This window comes from Archocentrus centrarchus, chromosome 4, assembly GCF_007364275.1.
Source record: "Archocentrus centrarchus isolate MPI-CPG fArcCen1 chromosome 4, fArcCen1, whole genome shotgun sequence".
NCBI classification, from domain to species: domain Eukaryota; kingdom Metazoa; phylum Chordata; class Actinopteri; order Cichliformes; family Cichlidae; genus Archocentrus; species Archocentrus centrarchus.
The window spans coordinates 10,073,060-10,092,106 of NC_044349.1; the positions used below are offsets into that span (position 1 = coordinate 10,073,060).

The 19,047-nt window shown below is 41.2% G+C and overlaps 1 protein-coding gene across 2 annotated transcripts in view; it reads left to right on the forward strand.

Moving 5' to 3' along the window:
• lrp8 (low density lipoprotein receptor-related protein 8, apolipoprotein e receptor) overlaps nt 1-19,047 on the forward strand; it is a 178,548-nt gene that overhangs the window by 146,250 nt on the left and 13,251 nt on the right. For both annotated transcript variants that reach the window (XM_030727078.1, XM_030727079.1), the window contains exons 10-13: nt 5,253-5,424; nt 9,544-9,768; nt 11,677-11,795; nt 13,227-13,366. In XM_030727078.1, coding sequence (XP_030582938.1) covers nt 5,253-5,424; nt 9,544-9,768; nt 11,677-11,795; nt 13,227-13,366 — 656 coding nt within the window. The remainder of the gene's footprint in view (nt 1-5,252; nt 5,425-9,543; nt 9,769-11,676; nt 11,796-13,226; nt 13,367-19,047) is intronic.

The following is a 19,047-nucleotide window of genomic DNA, read 5'->3' on the forward strand; positions in this document are numbered from 1 at the left end:
GTGAAGAAAAGAAGTGTTTGAAATGTGCGTGGATTCCTGTTAAGTCCAAGGTTTGTTTATTCAGAGGAACAAATAGGGTTGGGACCATAAATATAGAGATGCCTGCTTTGTGAAGCTGAGGTAATGAGGATTTAATGAAGCTGTATTTTGCTCATGAACTCATTTCTAGACACACGCGTGCACAGCAACAGAAATCAGCATACGCGTACACCTCAGATCCTGCTCACACAAATGCATAAGTAGTTATTTTGAGGAGTCACGTCATAATTTGGACACAGATGCAATTCCCCTGTGACTGACTGGTTAGGAGGAATGTCACATTCTGTGATGAGATGGGAAATGTGCCCAGTGCCAATATCAGCTGCACATATTGAAGCTCAGAAGCTGTCATATTCACATCATCTGAAGGTTATTAAAGTTGCACACGAGTCCATTTCTAGATATGCTGTTGCTGCGAGTTGAGTCTATGTAGATAATTGTGAAAACAGTTATGCAAAGCTGAGTGAAACCTCTGCGCTGTGTTCAGTGTACATTAAGTGCATTTGATTATAATCCTAGAATATTCTCTCTGTCTCTGCAGATTAATTTCAGAGGAACATGCAAGTGTTACACCAGCAGTGCCAGTTCAAAGTCAATGCAATCCCTTTTCTCAGCTGTTTGTGTATATGTGTGTGTGAGTGTTTGTAACAGTATATGGCAGAACCCATTAAATTGCCCAGATAGTGATGTGTTAAGCTAATGGTAGCATGCTTAATGAAGCTGGATGCACAAACTAAAAGAGTGCAACACACAGACACACATACTTGTTAATCGGGAGCTAAGTAACACAGTAATAAAATGCTAGAATTTAATTCACGAAAGACATGAACTTCTTAGAGCAGCTGTACCACACAGCAAAACATAATATTGGTCAGATGTCATGCCCTTTGGACCACTAAAAAGGCTCCAAAGGTCACCAACACCACAAACACACTCTGGAGGTCCAGCTTCCTGTGTTGGCAAACCTGTCAATCAAAGCGGCCTGGCTCTGCATAACTTAAATTGGTTCGTTATACAGATGTCACAAAGGTGTGAAGCATTACAGAAATAAAAAAATGTTTTTTTTTCTACCAGACTCTAAACTTAAACATTTCAACATGGAGTTTATGGGGTTTGACTCAAGTGGTCATTGAAGAAACTACAGACTTTAATATTTCCTCTTCATCTTCTGCCCCAGAGGTTGCCTCTTGGTCACTACGTGATTAGCGGCTATGAAGCTGTATGAATGAAATTTACTTCAAATTAATTAATGCTGGCTTATTGGCTGCATTAAAATATTTTGTCTGTTTTTGAAGACAGTTAAATAAACGTATTAAAATACTTGAAATTTAAAGAAATACAAATGAGTACAAAGACAGGGATGGGACAGAGCAGTGGGATTACAGTACAGGTATGCATGTTAACTGGTTGATGAATGCAGGCTTTGGCAACAATACAGAGGAAATTTACAAACTGCCTTTGGTCCAGAGTGTTGGGTTATTTTGCTCTTCCTTCTCTTGTGTCTTGTCATCTCTCTCAGCTACAGTGGTACTGCAGGCTTAACCTCAGAGCTAGGAGCAATTTGTGCCTTACTTGACAGTTTGAGTACACACTTCTCAAAAATGGGTTTAAAGGACTGGTCACATTTTTCCCCATTGTCAAAAGATTTTGCCATGGGACCAAAAATGTCACTGAATACTGTCACAGCTCATCAGAAGTCGGGTCTTGCGCTTTTAGGCTTGAAATGTTATATTACTTAGAATTTAATTTTGTTTGTCTGCAGAGAAACTGGTCAAATTAAACCAGAATTCAAATTCAAATACATGGTATCATCTGTATACTACTTTAAATGATCTTGAGTGTTCACACCATTATAATACATATATAAAATATAGATTCATGTGGCCTTTCACCGCAAAAATAATGAAGTGTTATATAAGCTGCTTTGTCATGAGGAATGACAGAAAAGTTGAATGACTTTTGACACAACTGTCGATAGTAAGCTCATTTCTGTTCTCTGCTGTCGCATCTGTTCGTCATTATCTAGCATGGTTTGTAAGTCTTAACAAGCACTTCTGTCCTTGACGTGTGCGCCTACTTCCACACATATCATCATCCTATTTACCTCCTCTAGTGCTGGTCTGTTCTCAAAGGCTGCAGCTAAACACCCCTGTCAGCCTGCAGAATTTCTCACCATTATTTCTGACCTTTCTGCCTGTCTTTTCGTTTGGATTTGTTTTTTTTTTCCTCTTACTTTGTGAAGCTCACTACATAAACACCTGCTTTGGTGCAAATCAAATCAGGGCTCCTGCAGTGCCTAACAGCATTCCCCAACCTACACTTATCATTTTGCAGCTTTATCTTAATTGGCTGATGGGGCAGAGCAGCCCTGTACGGGCATTACAGATTAAAATATATTTACGGGTTCGCGTTCTTGTTAAGATAGCTGACTGCTGCTTTGCAGTATCTTGCAGCAGAGATGATTTTGCAACTTTTTGATGACATCTGTAGTGCTGGGGCCTGTGGAAAAACAGTGACTCAGCTTTTTTTGTTTTCTTTTATTTTTAAAATAAAGTTAAGAAGGACATATTGCTGAAACACCACTGATGAGGGATAAGGGATATTGTCATGAAAAAGTGAGGCTGGGAGATTGATGAAAGAGATGTTGGCGCTATCCCTGTCCTCATTATACAGGCTTCAAAATGTTCTTACTTTGTCATCCTGTCTTTCACATTTCTCTCTTTCCCACTTTCCCACATTGTCGCTTGATTTGTTGATGCCTTTTGCTTCTTCCTTATCTTATTACATCCTCTTAATGATCATTTCTACATGGATGTACCTGCATTCGTCAGATTTCCTTACACCTGCCTATTCCTTTGTCTCTTGCTCTCTTTTTCTCTCAGCGGATGAAATTGATGATTACAAACTGAGTAGTAAGAGAAAAATGATTGGATCCTAGCAGTGGTAGAACTATAATATTTCCTTCTTGTGCAGTGGCCTGTAATAAACCAGGGCTGAGGAAACCTGTCAAAGCATGGTTGAGTCTGTGTGAAAGTATGAGTTTGTGCTGTCTGTGCACGCATGAATGTTGCTGTCGGCCAGCTTTCTGTCTTGTTGGAATGCTTTATGTGGCTTTTTTTTTTTTGCTTTCTGGACAGTGAGGAGTGAAGATGACATGACGGCTAGGACAGAGAAGCAAACATGGAGAAATGGAGTTAGAAAGTGTAATGGGAGCGAATACACCATACACCTTGTATTTGAGGTGGAAGGTACTTGATGACAAACGTATATGCAGCCTCAGACATTTTCACTGGGTGTCACAGCCACTCCCATGCTCACAGACTAAGGTATCTCTGTCTACTGTAGTTGACCTTGTCACCTGTGTGAGAAATATTCAAATGCTTGAGCCATGCTCACCTTCAGTCGGCCGAAATGTGTCCCCCAGCGTGTAACTAATGTACCAACGAACAGCACATCCCGTACGCCCCTGAAAAAGAAAACCCAGCAATGCCCTGTTACACTAAAAATAGAACAAAGTGTCATGGCTCTTGTTGGGTCACTTTAGTGGCAAAAGTAGTGTAACTTTTTTCCAGCAGTAGGACACATGCTTACATGCATATTCTAAGACAATGGTCTTCTAATGCATGTTTCCTTTTTAAGTCAACTTTACTTTCCATTTAGAGTGAATCATACGGCATGCATTACTTTCCTGATGTGCATAATCGTGTGAAAAATTAAGTCAATAATATGATGCTGTTCTAAAATCCATGTGTAGATGGAAGACATTTTTGTTTTAAAGGGGTTGTTTGGATAAATTATTTATGTTCACATCATCAAAAATACATGCTTTAAGGACCTAAATAGTGCAAATGCAAAACAAGAGTACAGTTGGCTTACATTATGTTCCCTGTTGGGAATAAGACTAAACACTCAGCAGTACCCATGGTATCTTGTACACAATAGTATGTAGGTTATTAGAAAGACTGGTGAAGAACAACACAGGGAAATGCTGGAACACCCTGTTTGATTCTTTTAACTAACTCTATAAAAGCAGGAGTTTTGGCAGTTTGCTGGTCTGGAGCACTGAAGTGTGTTAACACAATGTCACAATCTTCCCAGGAGTGGACTTCCAAGCAAATTCACACCGAGGTCAGACCGTGCAGTGCTCAGAGAAATTGCAAAAACCGCAAGAGCTACATCTCAGGCTGAAAGCCTCTTCTCTGTAAAAACAGCATGGCAGCACAGCTTAGCTTTACATAGTTGGATCTGAGCAAACCACAAGACTTCTTGAACAATGTCCGTTGGACAGACCAGACCAAAGTAGAGGTGTTTGGTCGTAATGCACCATGTTTGGCAAAAACCAAACACAGCATAATCAGCACAAACTGCTCATACCAACTGCCAAGCTTGGTGGTGTATACCAAAGTATTGTAGAGTCAATATAAGGCCATCTGTCCTACAGCTAAAGCTTTGCCTAAAGTGGGTCATGCTTCAGGACAATGATCCCAAAAAAAACAGCAAATCTATAGCAGGATGGAAAAGAAAAGAATCAGGACCTTAACAGAGCGGTGCATAAATGAATGGCGTCAAACCTCAGTGAACTGAAGCAACGTTGTAAAGAAGAGTGCAAAAATTGTTCAATAACTTTAAGTTATTACTGTATAAAGTGGCTCTACAAACTTCTGGATCCTGGGGACTACTTAGGGTTTTTTTTTTCTTTTTTCAGAGCACTTTCTTTTTTCACATGCCTCTATATGTACCTGGTGATACCGCATGATTTTAGATTTACTGGCCAATGGATCCAAAGAGAGGAGTTGCTTTGTGAAGGTTCTGAGTCTTGTTAACCTGGTAACACATGGCAGTACTAAAATACATCAAACTGAACTGCCAGTGAACAACACTAAGCTTATAGTCTCAGTGACCTTGTCTGTCTCACTATCAGGAACAGTGTGGATGGGGCATTGGTACAAATTCACAAGTTCACTTTTATGTACAGGTTTAAGGTGTATTTTGCAGAAGTAGCAAATGTTTCCCTGTCACATGAACTCTCAGCAGTTCAGATGGCCAATATTTGGTAGGCTGAGATGGATGCAGCCCCTCTGATAGGCTCAAAATAGTAGGTTACGGGGCTCCTGAGCTATATAACCTCTGTGTGTAACTGTTTCATGTAAGTGAAGGTAAAGTTATTCAGCTTGGCCATGATTGTAACGTAAATATCTTCCCCTTTCCCCCAGGAAAGAGTCCATACCTGCTGTTTACTAACCGTCATGAAATCCGTCGCATTCACCTGCTGAAGAGTGAATATACACAAGTGGTTCCTACACTGAAGAATGCTGTGGCCCTGGATGTGGACGTGTCAACCAACAAGATGTTCTGGTGTGATCTCTATCACCGGAAAATATACAGGTACACACACATGTAGCACACATACAATGACAAGTCAGATTGACTTTTTTGTTATATTTCAGTCCTATCGTGTTCTGCTACACAGACGTGAAAATGAATAAGGCTTCACTGCATCACTAATCAGCTGGATTTTGCTGGATTATCCATAATTATCCATACTAGTATATTTCAGTACTTAAAGACGAGTACCTGTTATAATGGTTTTTCTATAAAGGCAGAGTGCAGGACCTTAGAAGTTTAGATAACTCTCTTTCGTCATTCTTCAGCCAACATGTCATTATCCTTCTCCTCTATCCATCCATCTTGTCTGCTTCAACCTGTCACACCTTCTGGTACTGAGGCAGACACACCTGTTTGTCCTTCACACACTCATTGTGTGAGTCTGTGCGTGCGCGTATCATTGCTTTCTACATACATTTGTGTGTGTGTTTGTGTCACCCTGATGGCTGACAGGTTGTGGGAGGGGTTTTCTATCATCTCAGCTGAGCCATATGCTCTCACTAATTTCACTGCCTCAATAATCACCACCATTATTCATCTGCATGCACACATATTCACACACACACACAGACACTCTCCCACACAAACTCAGTAACACAGTCAAGGGCTTGTGACAGAGAAAGGACAAATGAAGTCATTTTTCACAGTGAAGTCTATTTTTCAGTGCCGTAAATAAACTCACATATCAAAAGTTACTTTAAGTGGCAAGCAGCAAGAGAAGTTGTACAGTTTAATCTATTTGGTGTAGTAAGTTGTTCCTTCTGTAGATCAAAGATGGCAACACAAAAAAATCCTATATACACGTTTCTTCTAACTTGGTGACATTAACTGCTTCTAGTAACTGTTGTGCGTTGTCACATATGAAGTGTTTGTTTTGCGTCTTTAACGATACTGGACCGACAGATCACACCTCCTATTCAGGCATCTTATTTTGCAGTGAAGACTTTTTTTTTTTTTTTTTCCCTCTGATAAGGTGTATTTTTTCCAATAGCTGGGCTCATTAAAGTGCATACTCCTGATTCGCCCTCACTGCGATAATGTGGTTTTCCAGACTAATTCATAGTGATTAGCACACTACGGGTCGATGACTTGTTAGCTTCTCCCCATGATGGAGATGTCTGCTGCAAACAATGGTTCAACCAATTAAACATGCAATCTGCTCAGCTGACTTGGACTCATCTGTCTCCATCTTATTCTTCACCGTGCCTGAAGCCTCTGTTCAGCCCTCCAACCTGTTCATCCTAGCCTACGTGAAGATTTTCTAATTTAAATTAAGTACATAGTGAATTATAGTGTGTAAAAGAATGTAAAGTGGATGTAAAACATCTACGCAGCCATGTCAAAATTTCAGGGTTTTGTGACGTTTAAATAAAAAAAATGGGGTGATGAAAAATCACTTGGTAGCATCGTGTTTTGGAGCTGCCTTAGCTAAAATGGAGGGAAATATGAACAGTTCTAAATACTGGTCAATTTGGGGTCCAAACCTTCTGGCAACTGCTAGATGAAAACGAAGGGGAATTTCACCTTTTAGCACAGCAATGACCCAAAGCATCCAAATCAACAACCAGAGGAGAGAACGGGGTATTGATTTTGGTATGTTTGTATGTTAACAAGATTACAGCGCAACCAGCAGTCCGATTCATACCTAATTTGTTTGAAAGATGGCCAGTGACCCCTAGATCGCCTGATAACATTTTTGCCACATTTGGGTTAAGGTCAGAGGTCAGAAGTTTTTCAGAAAATCTTGTGAACGTGATAATTTGAGAACAACGTAAGGTAGTGTCGTCGTGGTCCGGTTTCCCCGTAGCCTTCTTGTCCAGCCGAGGAGATCCCAATTTGGACCGTGTGTACTGTATGTTCAATTAAAACCAGAATTTCTAAAAAAAAAAGAAAAAGAAGACGCTGGAGATGAGCAGAATTTGTTGCAAGGATGTATTATCACACAGAGTTAAACAGAGCACAAGAAAGCAGTTAAGCACCTCCTGGGAGTATCTGCCTTAAGCACGTGAGTTAGCAAAACCCACAACAGCAAAAACAAGTGATAGGAGACAAAGCAAGGAAAACGCTCCCGGGCATACCACCAGAAGGGTTAATATAGGACATAAAGTGTCGTCCCCTGAAACCTGATCACAGATCTATCACCTATCACTAAAGAAACACACGTCACCAGGGTACCCCATGGTTTATGACAATTCTGACAAGCATAGTAAATAATAGATCCTCCTTCAATTAAAACTTCTGCTACAAAAAAACTTTTTGGACAGTCCCCACTTAACTAGAATTTATCCCCATACTAATTCATACAAAATGTGCATAGATGGGACTGAAGCCTCAAGCATATATGAGAGTGAATATAACAGGCCACAGTTTTCTCCTACTAATCTAAAGCATAGAGCGTTCATTAATCCTGTGTATGTGACCACTGTAATTGTCAATAAATGATACTAAAAATTATAACTGTAAATACTAATACCAAAGTAATAAGAAATTCCCAGCAGTAGGATGTTCAAATTCACACTGTAGATGCAGCTACTAAAAATCTTGGATGAGTTCCAATCTCGGTGACCTTGAGCTAAAGGTCAATCAACCACTGTCTGGAACCCTGCGATAACTCAAGAACAGTGTGACGTAGGATGTTCAAATTCAGACTTTATATGCATCTGCTAAACAACTCAGACAACTTAGTTCTTACCATAATAATGCCAATCACAGAAAGTGATGGTATTCTCAGTGGTTTATATTTATTATCATTTTATCATTCCTTATTCCTGGTTCTTTCTTAGGCATTTGCAAGTCACTAAATCTACTGAGACCTGGTGATTATGTGTGCTAGAACCTGTGCTTCTGTGCTGGGATTTGTGTGAAGATCCTACTGCCAGGGGGCTGAGGGGTAGCACTGACGGCAGCATCTTTTCATGCTTAAATTTGGTTTAAAACTGATCCGATCCAGATTCTGAATTTTCAGGCTAATTGAACTTAACAAGGGAAACTCCATTTACATTCATAAAATGAAAGTTATTTTACTTCAACTTTTTAACCTTGGAAAATTATGGGCGTAATCAATAGGACCTATGTGTTATCTCTGTGATTCAGTGTTTGCAGAGTGACACATTTGTGAGATGGACAACATTCAAATCAGCTAAAACATCTTTTGGGGGTGGGGTATGTTGTGCCCAGCACCACTTGTTTTGTTTTGTTTTTCTTAATGTAATTTTTGTTCACAGTTCAATAGACTGCTGCTGCAGCAATAACATGAGGGTTTTCCTTCATGTCCACTCAAGCCTTCCTTTTAATTTACTCCCCAGGGTGAAACAGGTGTTGGATCCATGTTATAAACCCTGAGGCACTCGTGAGAACCCACAGATTATCTATCACACTCACACAGGCGCATCATCACCTGCCTACAAAGATGAAGTTGTTTGGGTTGGCAAAAAGTAATAGTCAATTAGCAACACAGTCTACTTCCAAGTTGGAGCGTCATCTGTCTCCTCCTCATCCCTCGCTCTAACTATCTTAACAACCTTCCTCTTTAGTTAAAATGCACCTCCCGTCTCCTCCTCACTCCTGTAGATGTTGCTAAAATGTGAAGGTAGTGTGTAAATTGGGACATTGCTTTTCCCAACCTTTTAACAAGGATTATTTGTTCTGTCTTGCTTTCCCACTCTTATGTTGTTGAAAGCAATAATCTATTAAGTTTTAACACTTTTCACCAGTAAAGGAAATGCCAGTGGGGAATGAGGACAGAGGAACTGACAGAGTAAGTGGAAACAGGAGGAAAATCAAAGAAACTGAAGACAAGAAAGGGACACACAGTTAAGGAGATAAAGGGATTTGGTGCTGATGGATAAAGACAGACTCATTCTCCTTGTGTGGTGGTGTTTGGTACCAGGGCTGAAGTTGTTATAAAGGTGTCAGGATTGGGTGCCCCTCACACCTGAATAGAGTGAAGAATCTGTTCCCCACAAGATATTTAAGCCACTCAAAATCAAGTCATTCCTCCAAGGAAAGAAAGCCAGACAGTCATAATTTTATCAGCGCAGCACCTTTGTGATGGATTATGCCATTATAATTTTCAGATTACTTACAGTACTGATACACTTCTTTTCTGCCACCCACCAGTGCTTACATCAACAAGGCCAGTGACTCATCACAGCAGGTGACGCTCATCGATTCGCTCCACTCCCCGGAGGGCCTGGCTGTCGACTGGGTCCACAAGAACATCTACTGGACTGACTCGGGCAACAAGAGCATATCTGTCGCCACAGGAGATGGCAGGAAGAGAAAACTGCTCATAACCACTGAGCTCAGCGAGCCGCGAGCCATCGCAGTGGATCCGCACCAAGGGTGAGTTGGAGAAGTTTTAGGATAAAGGGGGTTTTGAACAGATGGACAGCAAAAGAAGGAGGGAGGGGAGAGTAAGAGGTCCTCACTGTCATTGTGTGTATAAAAGCCAGTGTTATTATAGTGCAAATAAGTTTTGTGTAGAAGTTGGGGTAAAATATTACTTTTTAACCAAATTACTATTTATAGTGCTGGACCCATCTGTTAGATTAAGCAGTTTAACAATTATCAATTATCTGGAGATAATCTATTTCTGACTCTTTCCATTTGTCTCGGGTGCCGCGAGTTCCCCAAAGACATCTTTTCACAGCTCTACAAAGCTAGACTAGCATGAAATCCATGCAAATGAAGCCAAGCTTTCACAGGTTTCTCATGGACACACACACACACATATTCAGAAGTGGTCCAAGTTTCCAGTACCTGCTGTTTTGCACAGTGCTTTCCTTTTATGTTTTCAGTGCCTGTTTCACTAGTATGGCTGCAATTTTACAAAAAAAATATAAGACAGAAAATAACTGGAGACATTCTGTCAGTTAAGAGTCCTTCAGAAAATTGATATTCCGTATTACCTTTATTCACTGCTCCTAGGAAAGGGACTCCTTTCATTTTTGACACTGAACTGGATATGTTTTAATCAATCAACTGGCATTTGCCATAGAATACCAGAATTGGCAGGACCACCACTGGCACCCTGTGTTTTCCACAGATGAAAGCAGACTCACCCTGAGCACATGTGCCAGATGTGAAAAGGTTTGGAGAACCTGTGGAGAATGATATGCTGCCTGCAACAAACGTGACTAGTTTGGTGGTGGGTCAGTGATGGTTGGGGAAGCATACCCATGGAGGGACACACAGACCTCTACAGGCTAGGCAACAGCGCCCTGACTGCCATTAGGTATCGGGATGAAATCCTCTGACCTACTGTCAGACTCTATGCTGGCGCAGTGGGTCATGGGTCTGAGACAATGCTCGGCTTCATGTGGCGAGAGTATGCAGGCAGTTCCTGGAGGATGAAGGAATTGATACCATTGACTGGCCCCCACGCTCACCTGACCTAAATCCAGTAGAACACTGGGACATTATGCTGCAGTCCATTCAACGGTTCAGTATTAAAGGGTTAATTTTCATTATCAACCTACAGATACTACTTGGGCAGGCTCTACGACACAGCAAGCCGTATTTGTTAGATGATTGTATTAAAAGTTCAAAAGGCCACAAACACATTCGAGAGGTCCAGTTCAATGACTTGAAGTAGCAGAGTTGAAGCCTAGCTGAGAGTTTGTGCTCCAGCCTCCTGTGTTAGCATTCAAGTGTCCATCACTCTCCAGAACCCTAATAACGCATAACTTTAAGCATGTATATGTTAAGCCCCTATAAGGGGGTGAATTACAAAGATGTCACAAAAGTGGAAAGTAGCTGTAAAGAGCAAGCTGGAAACTTTTTCTTTTTTTTTTCCTGTTGTAAAGCTAGCCTTTTCAACCACAGACAGGCACGCATTGGCTTCTGCAGTCCCTTATTGAAGCCTCGAATTGACTGTTTCTGCCATTGCCATCTTTGTTCCAAAAAACTAAAGGTGACAAGAAGGGGTGGGTCTGACTGTAAAACCATTCGATCGTTGGCTAATGGCTTGTGATGAACAGCTCATAAGCCTGTGAGCGTGTGGTTTCACACCACAGATAATCCTCCATTTTGCAAACATGGTATGACCGAGATTTGCAAAACAGACTTAATATTTTATTCAGTATGGCCCAAAACGAGAAAGTGAGTCCACAAACACAACAGGAAAGTGTTTACAGAGGTCAAGTCAGAAAGTCATTTTCCAATTGACTTCTATGGGACTTGAAGTCTTTTCATTTTTCATTCTCTAAGGTTGCAGGTTCATTTTAATCTAACTTGTGTATCTTTCCACAGGTTTATGTACTGGTCAGACTGGGGAGGTCAGGCCAAAATTGAGAAGGCTGGGATGAATGGAGTGGACAGGCAAATTCTGGTGTCTGAACACATTGAGTGGCCCAATGGAATAACTCTAGGTAAGGAAAAACATGTAGCTTTGAACATGCAGAGCCCATTGAGGAAAGAAGAAAAGCTAGAAGATGATGCACAGACAGAAAAATCAATCAGCTCTGACAGCAGCTTTATCTAAAAAAAAAAAAAAAGTTATTATGCTGACATTGCTTTTAGAGAGAGAGAGAAAAAAAGTGGCTCGAGTGAATTCAACGCAAAGAAAAAGACAACAAATGGAGAAAAACAGAGAGACAAACAGCACAAGTTGAGAGAAGAAAATAGTCTAGGGGTGCTGAAACCCAAGTAGCTCTTATTGTTATATACCTCAGTTTGTGTCGGGCTCTCATCAATCAAGCCGGTGAGTATGAGCCTCCGAATTAATAAGCCAGACGCTCTGAGCTGTCGATACCTCCCCTCATCCCTTTCAACTCCCTCCAAAACACCAGCCAATTCCTCTCAGCTGCCCTTGCCTGAGGAGAAATAGAAGCACACAGTCGCCACACTCTGTGGAATTGAGGTGTCGCTGCATCTGTATGAAAACAAATTATTTTTTGGGAATAAGGCGAATGAGCGAGTTAGTGCCAGGCGGCTGTGGGAGAAGGGGTGAATTGTTTTCCCCTGGTCATTGATTTCATACAGGCCACCGAACAGCGCAGGTGATTGAGTCAGGAGAGGTGAATGAAACCTACTGTCGGATTTCTGCAGCATAATCATGTTAATTCTCTTCCTTCTTCGGTTTACTTTGACTCTGGTGCTTTTATTGGACGCTCTTTTTTTCCTACATTCAGTGTTTTACCAATTTAAAACTGTTTGTTGGACTCAAACATTTAATTCTTTATTTACTAATTCAGTTCTGGGCTGCTGATTTTATATTCTAGAAGTTTTAAGCAGACGTAAATGTGTATTTGGCTCATTTTAATGGAAAGATTTAAAAGAACTTCACCCTTTTCTCGAAAGCATAATCTTAGTGTCTGGGTAAAGAAGAGTAATACTGGGATTATTTCCTTTGCTGTTAAATTCAGTGCAGTATTTAAACTCTCGCACCACTTTACAGCCCGTAGCAAGGGCACAAAAACAATTCCGGCCTAATGTAAACAGTAATGGGGTGCCGAAATGTGGAGAGTTATAGATTTGCAAAACAGCAAAGTTTGCCTTTAAAATAGGTCCAGCTAGACTAATGAATCTGTTCAAGGGCACATGTATTTTCCCCAGCAAAGAAGTCAAGCGGCAATATTACAATCACATCTGTGTTTTCTTAGTGCGGGGCCTCGGCCGTCACGTCAAAGAAGATTGATGGTGTAGCTACTGGGCCATTACATCCATATACCTCTCACCCTAGGCCTTTTCTCTCTGAGTGACCTCTCTCTCTCCATTCACCTTCTCCCCTGCCCCCTGCCCCCCCCCCCCTTGGTTTTGTTCTCTCTCTCAATCTCCCTCTTCCCCCTACATTTTCTCAGATTTGTCCAACAGGCGACTTTACTGGGTGGACTCCAAGCTGCACCTGCTGTCCAGTGTGGACTTCAATGGTGACAACCGTAAAGTGCTGCTGTCCTCGCATCGCCATCTAGGCCACCCCTTCGCCCTCACTGTCTTTGAGGTAAAGGAGTTGAGAATTGAGATTTAAATATGAGGAATATGCAGTGATACCAGATTTTTGGTCTGGTTTGCTAACCAAACACTTTCGTGTAGTAGCTCAAACTACTTCTTTAATATGCACTTTGAAAGCATGAAGGTGTTTGATATTTTGCAAATTGGTATTTTTATTTTTTTTTTTAACCTTTTTGGACAGTTTTTAGTTCATGTTTATGTAATAAACAAGTCAGAGTCAATGTTGCATTAGGTACCACACCTTTTTCATCAGATTTTATCATCAAATGGTCTTAGAAACATGGCTCTCTTTAAACACCTCCAGGAGCTGTTTAGCTATTAGATAGATAGAAAATGTCCAGTGAACATATCTATAAGGTACACCTTGCTAGTACTGTGTTGGACTGTCTTTGGCCTTCAGAGTTACCTTAATTCTTCATAGCATACATTCAGCAAGATGCTGCAAACCTTTTGGTCCATATTGATGGGACAGCGTCACACAGTTGCTGCAGATTTGTCAGCTGCACATCCATGATGCGAATCTCCCATTCGACCACATTCCAGAGGTGCTCTATTGGATCTGGTAATAGTGGAGTCCATTTGAGTACAGTTAACTCATGGTCATGTTCAAGAAACCAGTTTCAGATTATCTGAACTTTTTTGACACGCTGCATTACCCTGCTGGAAGCAGCCATGAGAAGATGGTTACACTGCGGTCATAAAGGGATGGACATGGTCTGCAACAATACTCGGATAGACTGCAGCATTTAAACGATGCTCAGTTGGTAGTAAGGGGCCCAAAGTGTGCCAAGAAAATATATTACACCACCACCTGCAGCCTTAACCATTGATCCAAGGCAGCATGGATCCATGCTTTCATGTTATTTACACCAAATTCTGACTCTACCATCTGAAAGTCGCAGCAGAAATAGAGACTCATAGGGTCAAGCAACTTTTTTTCCAATCTTCTATTGTCTTTTCTAATGGCTTTGAAACCATGCCACTTTCAAAGCCAAATTTTCTCAGTTTCCTGTTCTTAACTGACAGGAATGGCACCTGGGGTGGTCTTCTTCTGCTGTAGCCCGTCTGCTTAAATTTTCGACATGTTCAGAGATGCTTTTCTGCATACCTTGGGTGTAACAACTGTTTGAGTTACTATCGTTCTCCTCTGGCCTCTGGCATCAACAAGACATTTTTGCACACGCCGCTCAAAGGATCTTTTCTCTTTTTCAGACCATCCTCTGTAAAGAGACGGTTATGTGGGAAAATCCCAGTCTGTCTGGCACCAGCAACCATGCCACTTTCAAAGCCATTTAAATCACCTTTCTTCCCCATTCTGCTCAGTTTGAACTTCAGCAGGTTGTCTTGACCATGTCTACATGATTAATTGCATTGAGTTGCTGCCATGGGATTGGCTGATTAGGTATTTGCATTAATGAACATTTAAATAGGTGTACCTAACAAAGTGGCCGGTGAATTTCTATACTTACCAATAGGGTTTCTATCTTGGTTGATGTCCTTGGTGAGATTAAATGTTTTAAATGATGTCCTGTCTAATTTTAGCAGGAGAGTAAAATTCATTTAAAATCAGCTTGTTTGAGTAGCTTAAAATAAAGCTGGAAAATCCTGAACTATATTAGATATATATGGATATACACATAGCACATTTTGTTTATTTCTTTATTTCCTGGCAGAGTTAGTGGTAAGTCTTTACCTGAAAAGGAAACAAGATGCAGAAGTTATTTGACTTCCAAAATATATGTAAATGCACACAAAAAAGGGGTCTTGACTCAGTTATCTCTGCCTTCTAACTGGCACTCATATCTTGTTTGTTGATTCCCATGATGATTGTGTATTTCTAGACTTTCCAAGAGCAGTGGGGTAATTTTTTTTTAGTGCACTGTTTTTGATGCCATTTATAACTATACTTGTTCCTCGTCGGAAATGGAGGGCTAAAAGTAGTGACAGACTTAACACATATTTTCAGAATTTACTAGTGAGTGTGCGGTAAAAGAAATGTGAGAACTTAAGGAGGAGAGATGAGTCAGTGGAGGAGAAAGAACTGACTGACTGAGAGACTGACTGAAAAGAAATGGAGACGTTATAAAAGTATAGAAGTGGGATAAATCCCGAGAAGGAATTGTTGTTTACTTGCTGACGAGTGCAGACTCACAGTAGAGTACATCAATCGATAAAACTAATTTGGGTGTATTTATTGAGGTGGGAGTGAATCAGTATGTTAGGCCCTATCAAGCGTAGATGCTGTGGAAGGTGGAAAACAGAACTGGAGGAGAGCAGAGCAAGGATGAAGGTGGAGAAAGTGGTGGGTGAAAATGTGATTAGTAAATAGTGTTTTGCTCCATATTCCTCTTTGCTACACACACTGTGATGATGGGAAGCAAGCAAAGGGAAAAAGGGACATCCATCATGTCCAGCTGAGAGCGTGTGTGTGTGTGTGTGTGTGTGTGTGTGTGTGTGTGTGTGTGTGTGTGTGTGTGTGTGTGTGTGTGTGTGTGTGTGTGTGTGTGTGTGTGTGTGTGTGTGTGTGTGTGTGTGTGAGAGAGAGAAAGAGAGAAAGAAAGCCAATGCTTCAAGCAGCAGTGAAAGTTCACCCCAGGAGATTAATAGCCCTCAACTCTTCTGGTCTTTCTTCTGTTCTGGTTATGATATAGACCAAATTAAAAACCTTTAGCGGCACAGGAGGACATCCTGGTGCCTACAGGCCGATAAGGGGGGAGCTGGTTACTTTGGAATTCCCTGGTTAAAATTTTGAAGTAAAATACTGAACCTCCAGCAGAACCAGGATCAGGGAGGGGCAGTCATCTGCTGCGACCGGTTGGGGCAGCAGATGACTGGGGAGAGAGGGGAGAGAGACAAGACAAAAAAACATGCTGTAGAAGAGCGACAGAGATTAATAATAATTAATGATTAAATGCAGAGTGAAGTATAAACAGAGTGAAAAGAGGTGAATAAATAGAAACAGTGCATCATGGGAACCCCCCCAGCAGCCTAGGCCTATAGCAGCATAACTAAGGGATGGTTCAGGGTCACCTGATCCAGCTCTAACTATAAGCTTTATCATAAAGGAAAGTTTTAAGCCTAAACTTAAAAATAGAGAGAATGTAAATGGTGTAGCAGAAATGCCATTTGTAAATGGACCTTGAATGCAAGTTTGCATCTTCTTCCCATGTCTGTGTGGGTTCTCTCCAGGCACTCTGGCGTTCTCCCACAGTCCAAAGTTGTGTGAGGTTAATTGGTGATTCTAAATTAGTTGTAGGTATGAATGTGAGCATGAACGCTTTTCTTCCCATATGTGTCTGTCCATGAACTGGATGAATGGAAGAAGGTGGATGAATGAAAGACTGGCGCCTCACTAACGAGGAATGTACAGTACTCATTTCTGTTGCAGTTGGTTCATAAGTAGTTATAGTTTAATTAGGCAAACATTAATGTAAGTGTTCCTATGCTTTGATTGAAAACAACGTAGGTGTAACAGACTCTATATAGTTACTGTTAATCTGCAGTTTGGGTTAAGAGGATGCCACAAGAATAAGATCTGTAGGAGCACAGCTAAAAATTTGTGAAAACTGTAGACAGTTACTGTGAATGGGAATTGTTGTGAGGACTTGTGCAACCCCAGCTCAGTCATTTTAACATGTTTTCTCACACGCAGAGAAAATCTTTCTGACTTTCAGTCATATTTAATTATGCACAAGCTTAAACAAAACACCGCCCTTAAGCATCCATTTCTTTCACACGCATATCCATATAGCAGCTCTTCTGAGCACGTAAGATATGATTTGTCAAAAATATGAATTCTAACATGTGGTGTATGGCTTATTCCAGCTCCTCATATTCCTGAGTGATACAGTGAATGTTACAAGTCATTACACTTTAGCGTGTCATCTGCAGACTTCGTTCTGATGTACGAACGTTTTTCTCAGTGCTGCAGAGAAAGACACAGGGCTTTTTGTATCAAAGTCTGAACAGACGCGCACATGTAAACCCCACTAGTTAGTGTCGACCGCCTGCCTACGCGCCAAGCCCCGAGGAAATGTAGATCTCAGTGGCTTGCAGAGAGTAATGTTTTCTCTTTTCTAGCTCTTGACAAGAGGGGATAGAAGAGAAGGTGGGATGGGTTTGACAAGAAGGAGAGGAGAGGAGGGGTGATTGAAAGAAACAGACACTGGAGTAAAATGGTAAGGAGTAGAGGAAATAATTTATCAAAAGAAAAGTGACAAAAGGTGTCCATACCTACTGTCCAAATAAGAAGACTAATCAGCTAAAATAACTAGAAACAGTGTAACGTGTGCATGAAAGAAATTAACTGATTTACCAGAAAGCCAACATTATTATTTCATAGCTTGGCTAATTTTTCTGCCAAAGAATACAGATCCCCCCCCCCCCAACCCAATCCCCCAGGAGTCGCAGCTCTGACTGATGTGATGCGGCGCCATGTGTGTGCTTGTGTATAAGTTTTGCTCCATCCTTCAAAACATGAAAGATGTACCTTGATCCTACAATGAAGAGCACTGCCCTTCTCAGGCTTGCACTGCTGTTTGAAGCTTCAAGGTCATAAGTGACATGCAGAAAGATTGACAGCGAAGAAACTAAAAGGGGAAAACAATGTCAGAGACTGACTGTTGAGATCGAAATCGAGAGGGGGGCAAAAGAAGAGATGGAATAATAGATTTGAGTACTGTTTTATCAGCATGGGTGATATTTGTCTTTCATTGTTTCAAAACTACTGTCATACAAGTAAAGGTTATCTGATTCTGAGTGAGGGGGGAGATTGTGTGATAGAGAGCTCACCGAGAGATGGAAAAAGGGAAGGTGAGAGAAAGGTTAAGTTTCGCAGCACAAAATGGGAAAGCAAGGATGGCTGCCGTGTCTAAACCACACACACACACGCGGATAACACATACCTGCACGCCGTGCAGATCTGTTGCTGGACCCCTGCGGGTTTTTGCCTTTAAAAAGATGATAAAAAGCATCCTCTCTGTAATGACAAAAAAATTATAGGAACCCGCACAGGGAGAGGGAGAGGCAGACTCACTTTAGCCTTTAGCCTGATTCGTGTCTCTGTCTTACGCTCGCCTTCTAAATTGTCTCTTCATTGTTTTATTGAGCTTCCTATGATCCCAGCATGTCTGTGTTTTCTCGTGCAGTCGTTTCCTATGTTTTTTTTTCTTCCTCTTCTTAATTGATGTGTGCCTGCATAGACAAAGCTGTGTGCGGTTGCTATGGAAACCAAGTGCTGTGAGCACTTGTGCAGTGCATCCTTTTATCATGTAGTACCATTAAAGAGAATAATGAGGAGGTGTGAGAGAAGGGAAGAGAAATTGAGAAAGAAGCAGGGCTAGGACTACAGAGACACCGTACAGTCTGCCAAAGGAGTCACTACCTTCTGCTTTGGCACCAAAGCTTAAACAGAGTCAAAAGAACAAAGTTTTTTACAGCAACCCACCAGGGCTGCTGTTTTTTTGTTTTCTCGAGCGTGCAACTTCCTTTCACAGCTAAAACTGTGTTTTTACTGCTTTTTTGAAGTAAACACTGTTTATCCAGTGAGCACTGAGAAGGTGGGTTACTTTAACTAAACCGGCTCCAAGAGATGCCGCATCTCTTCTGTCTCATTAAATTTGTTAAGTAGCTGTTATAATTAGGATGGTTAAAAATAGAAATTAGCGAGGA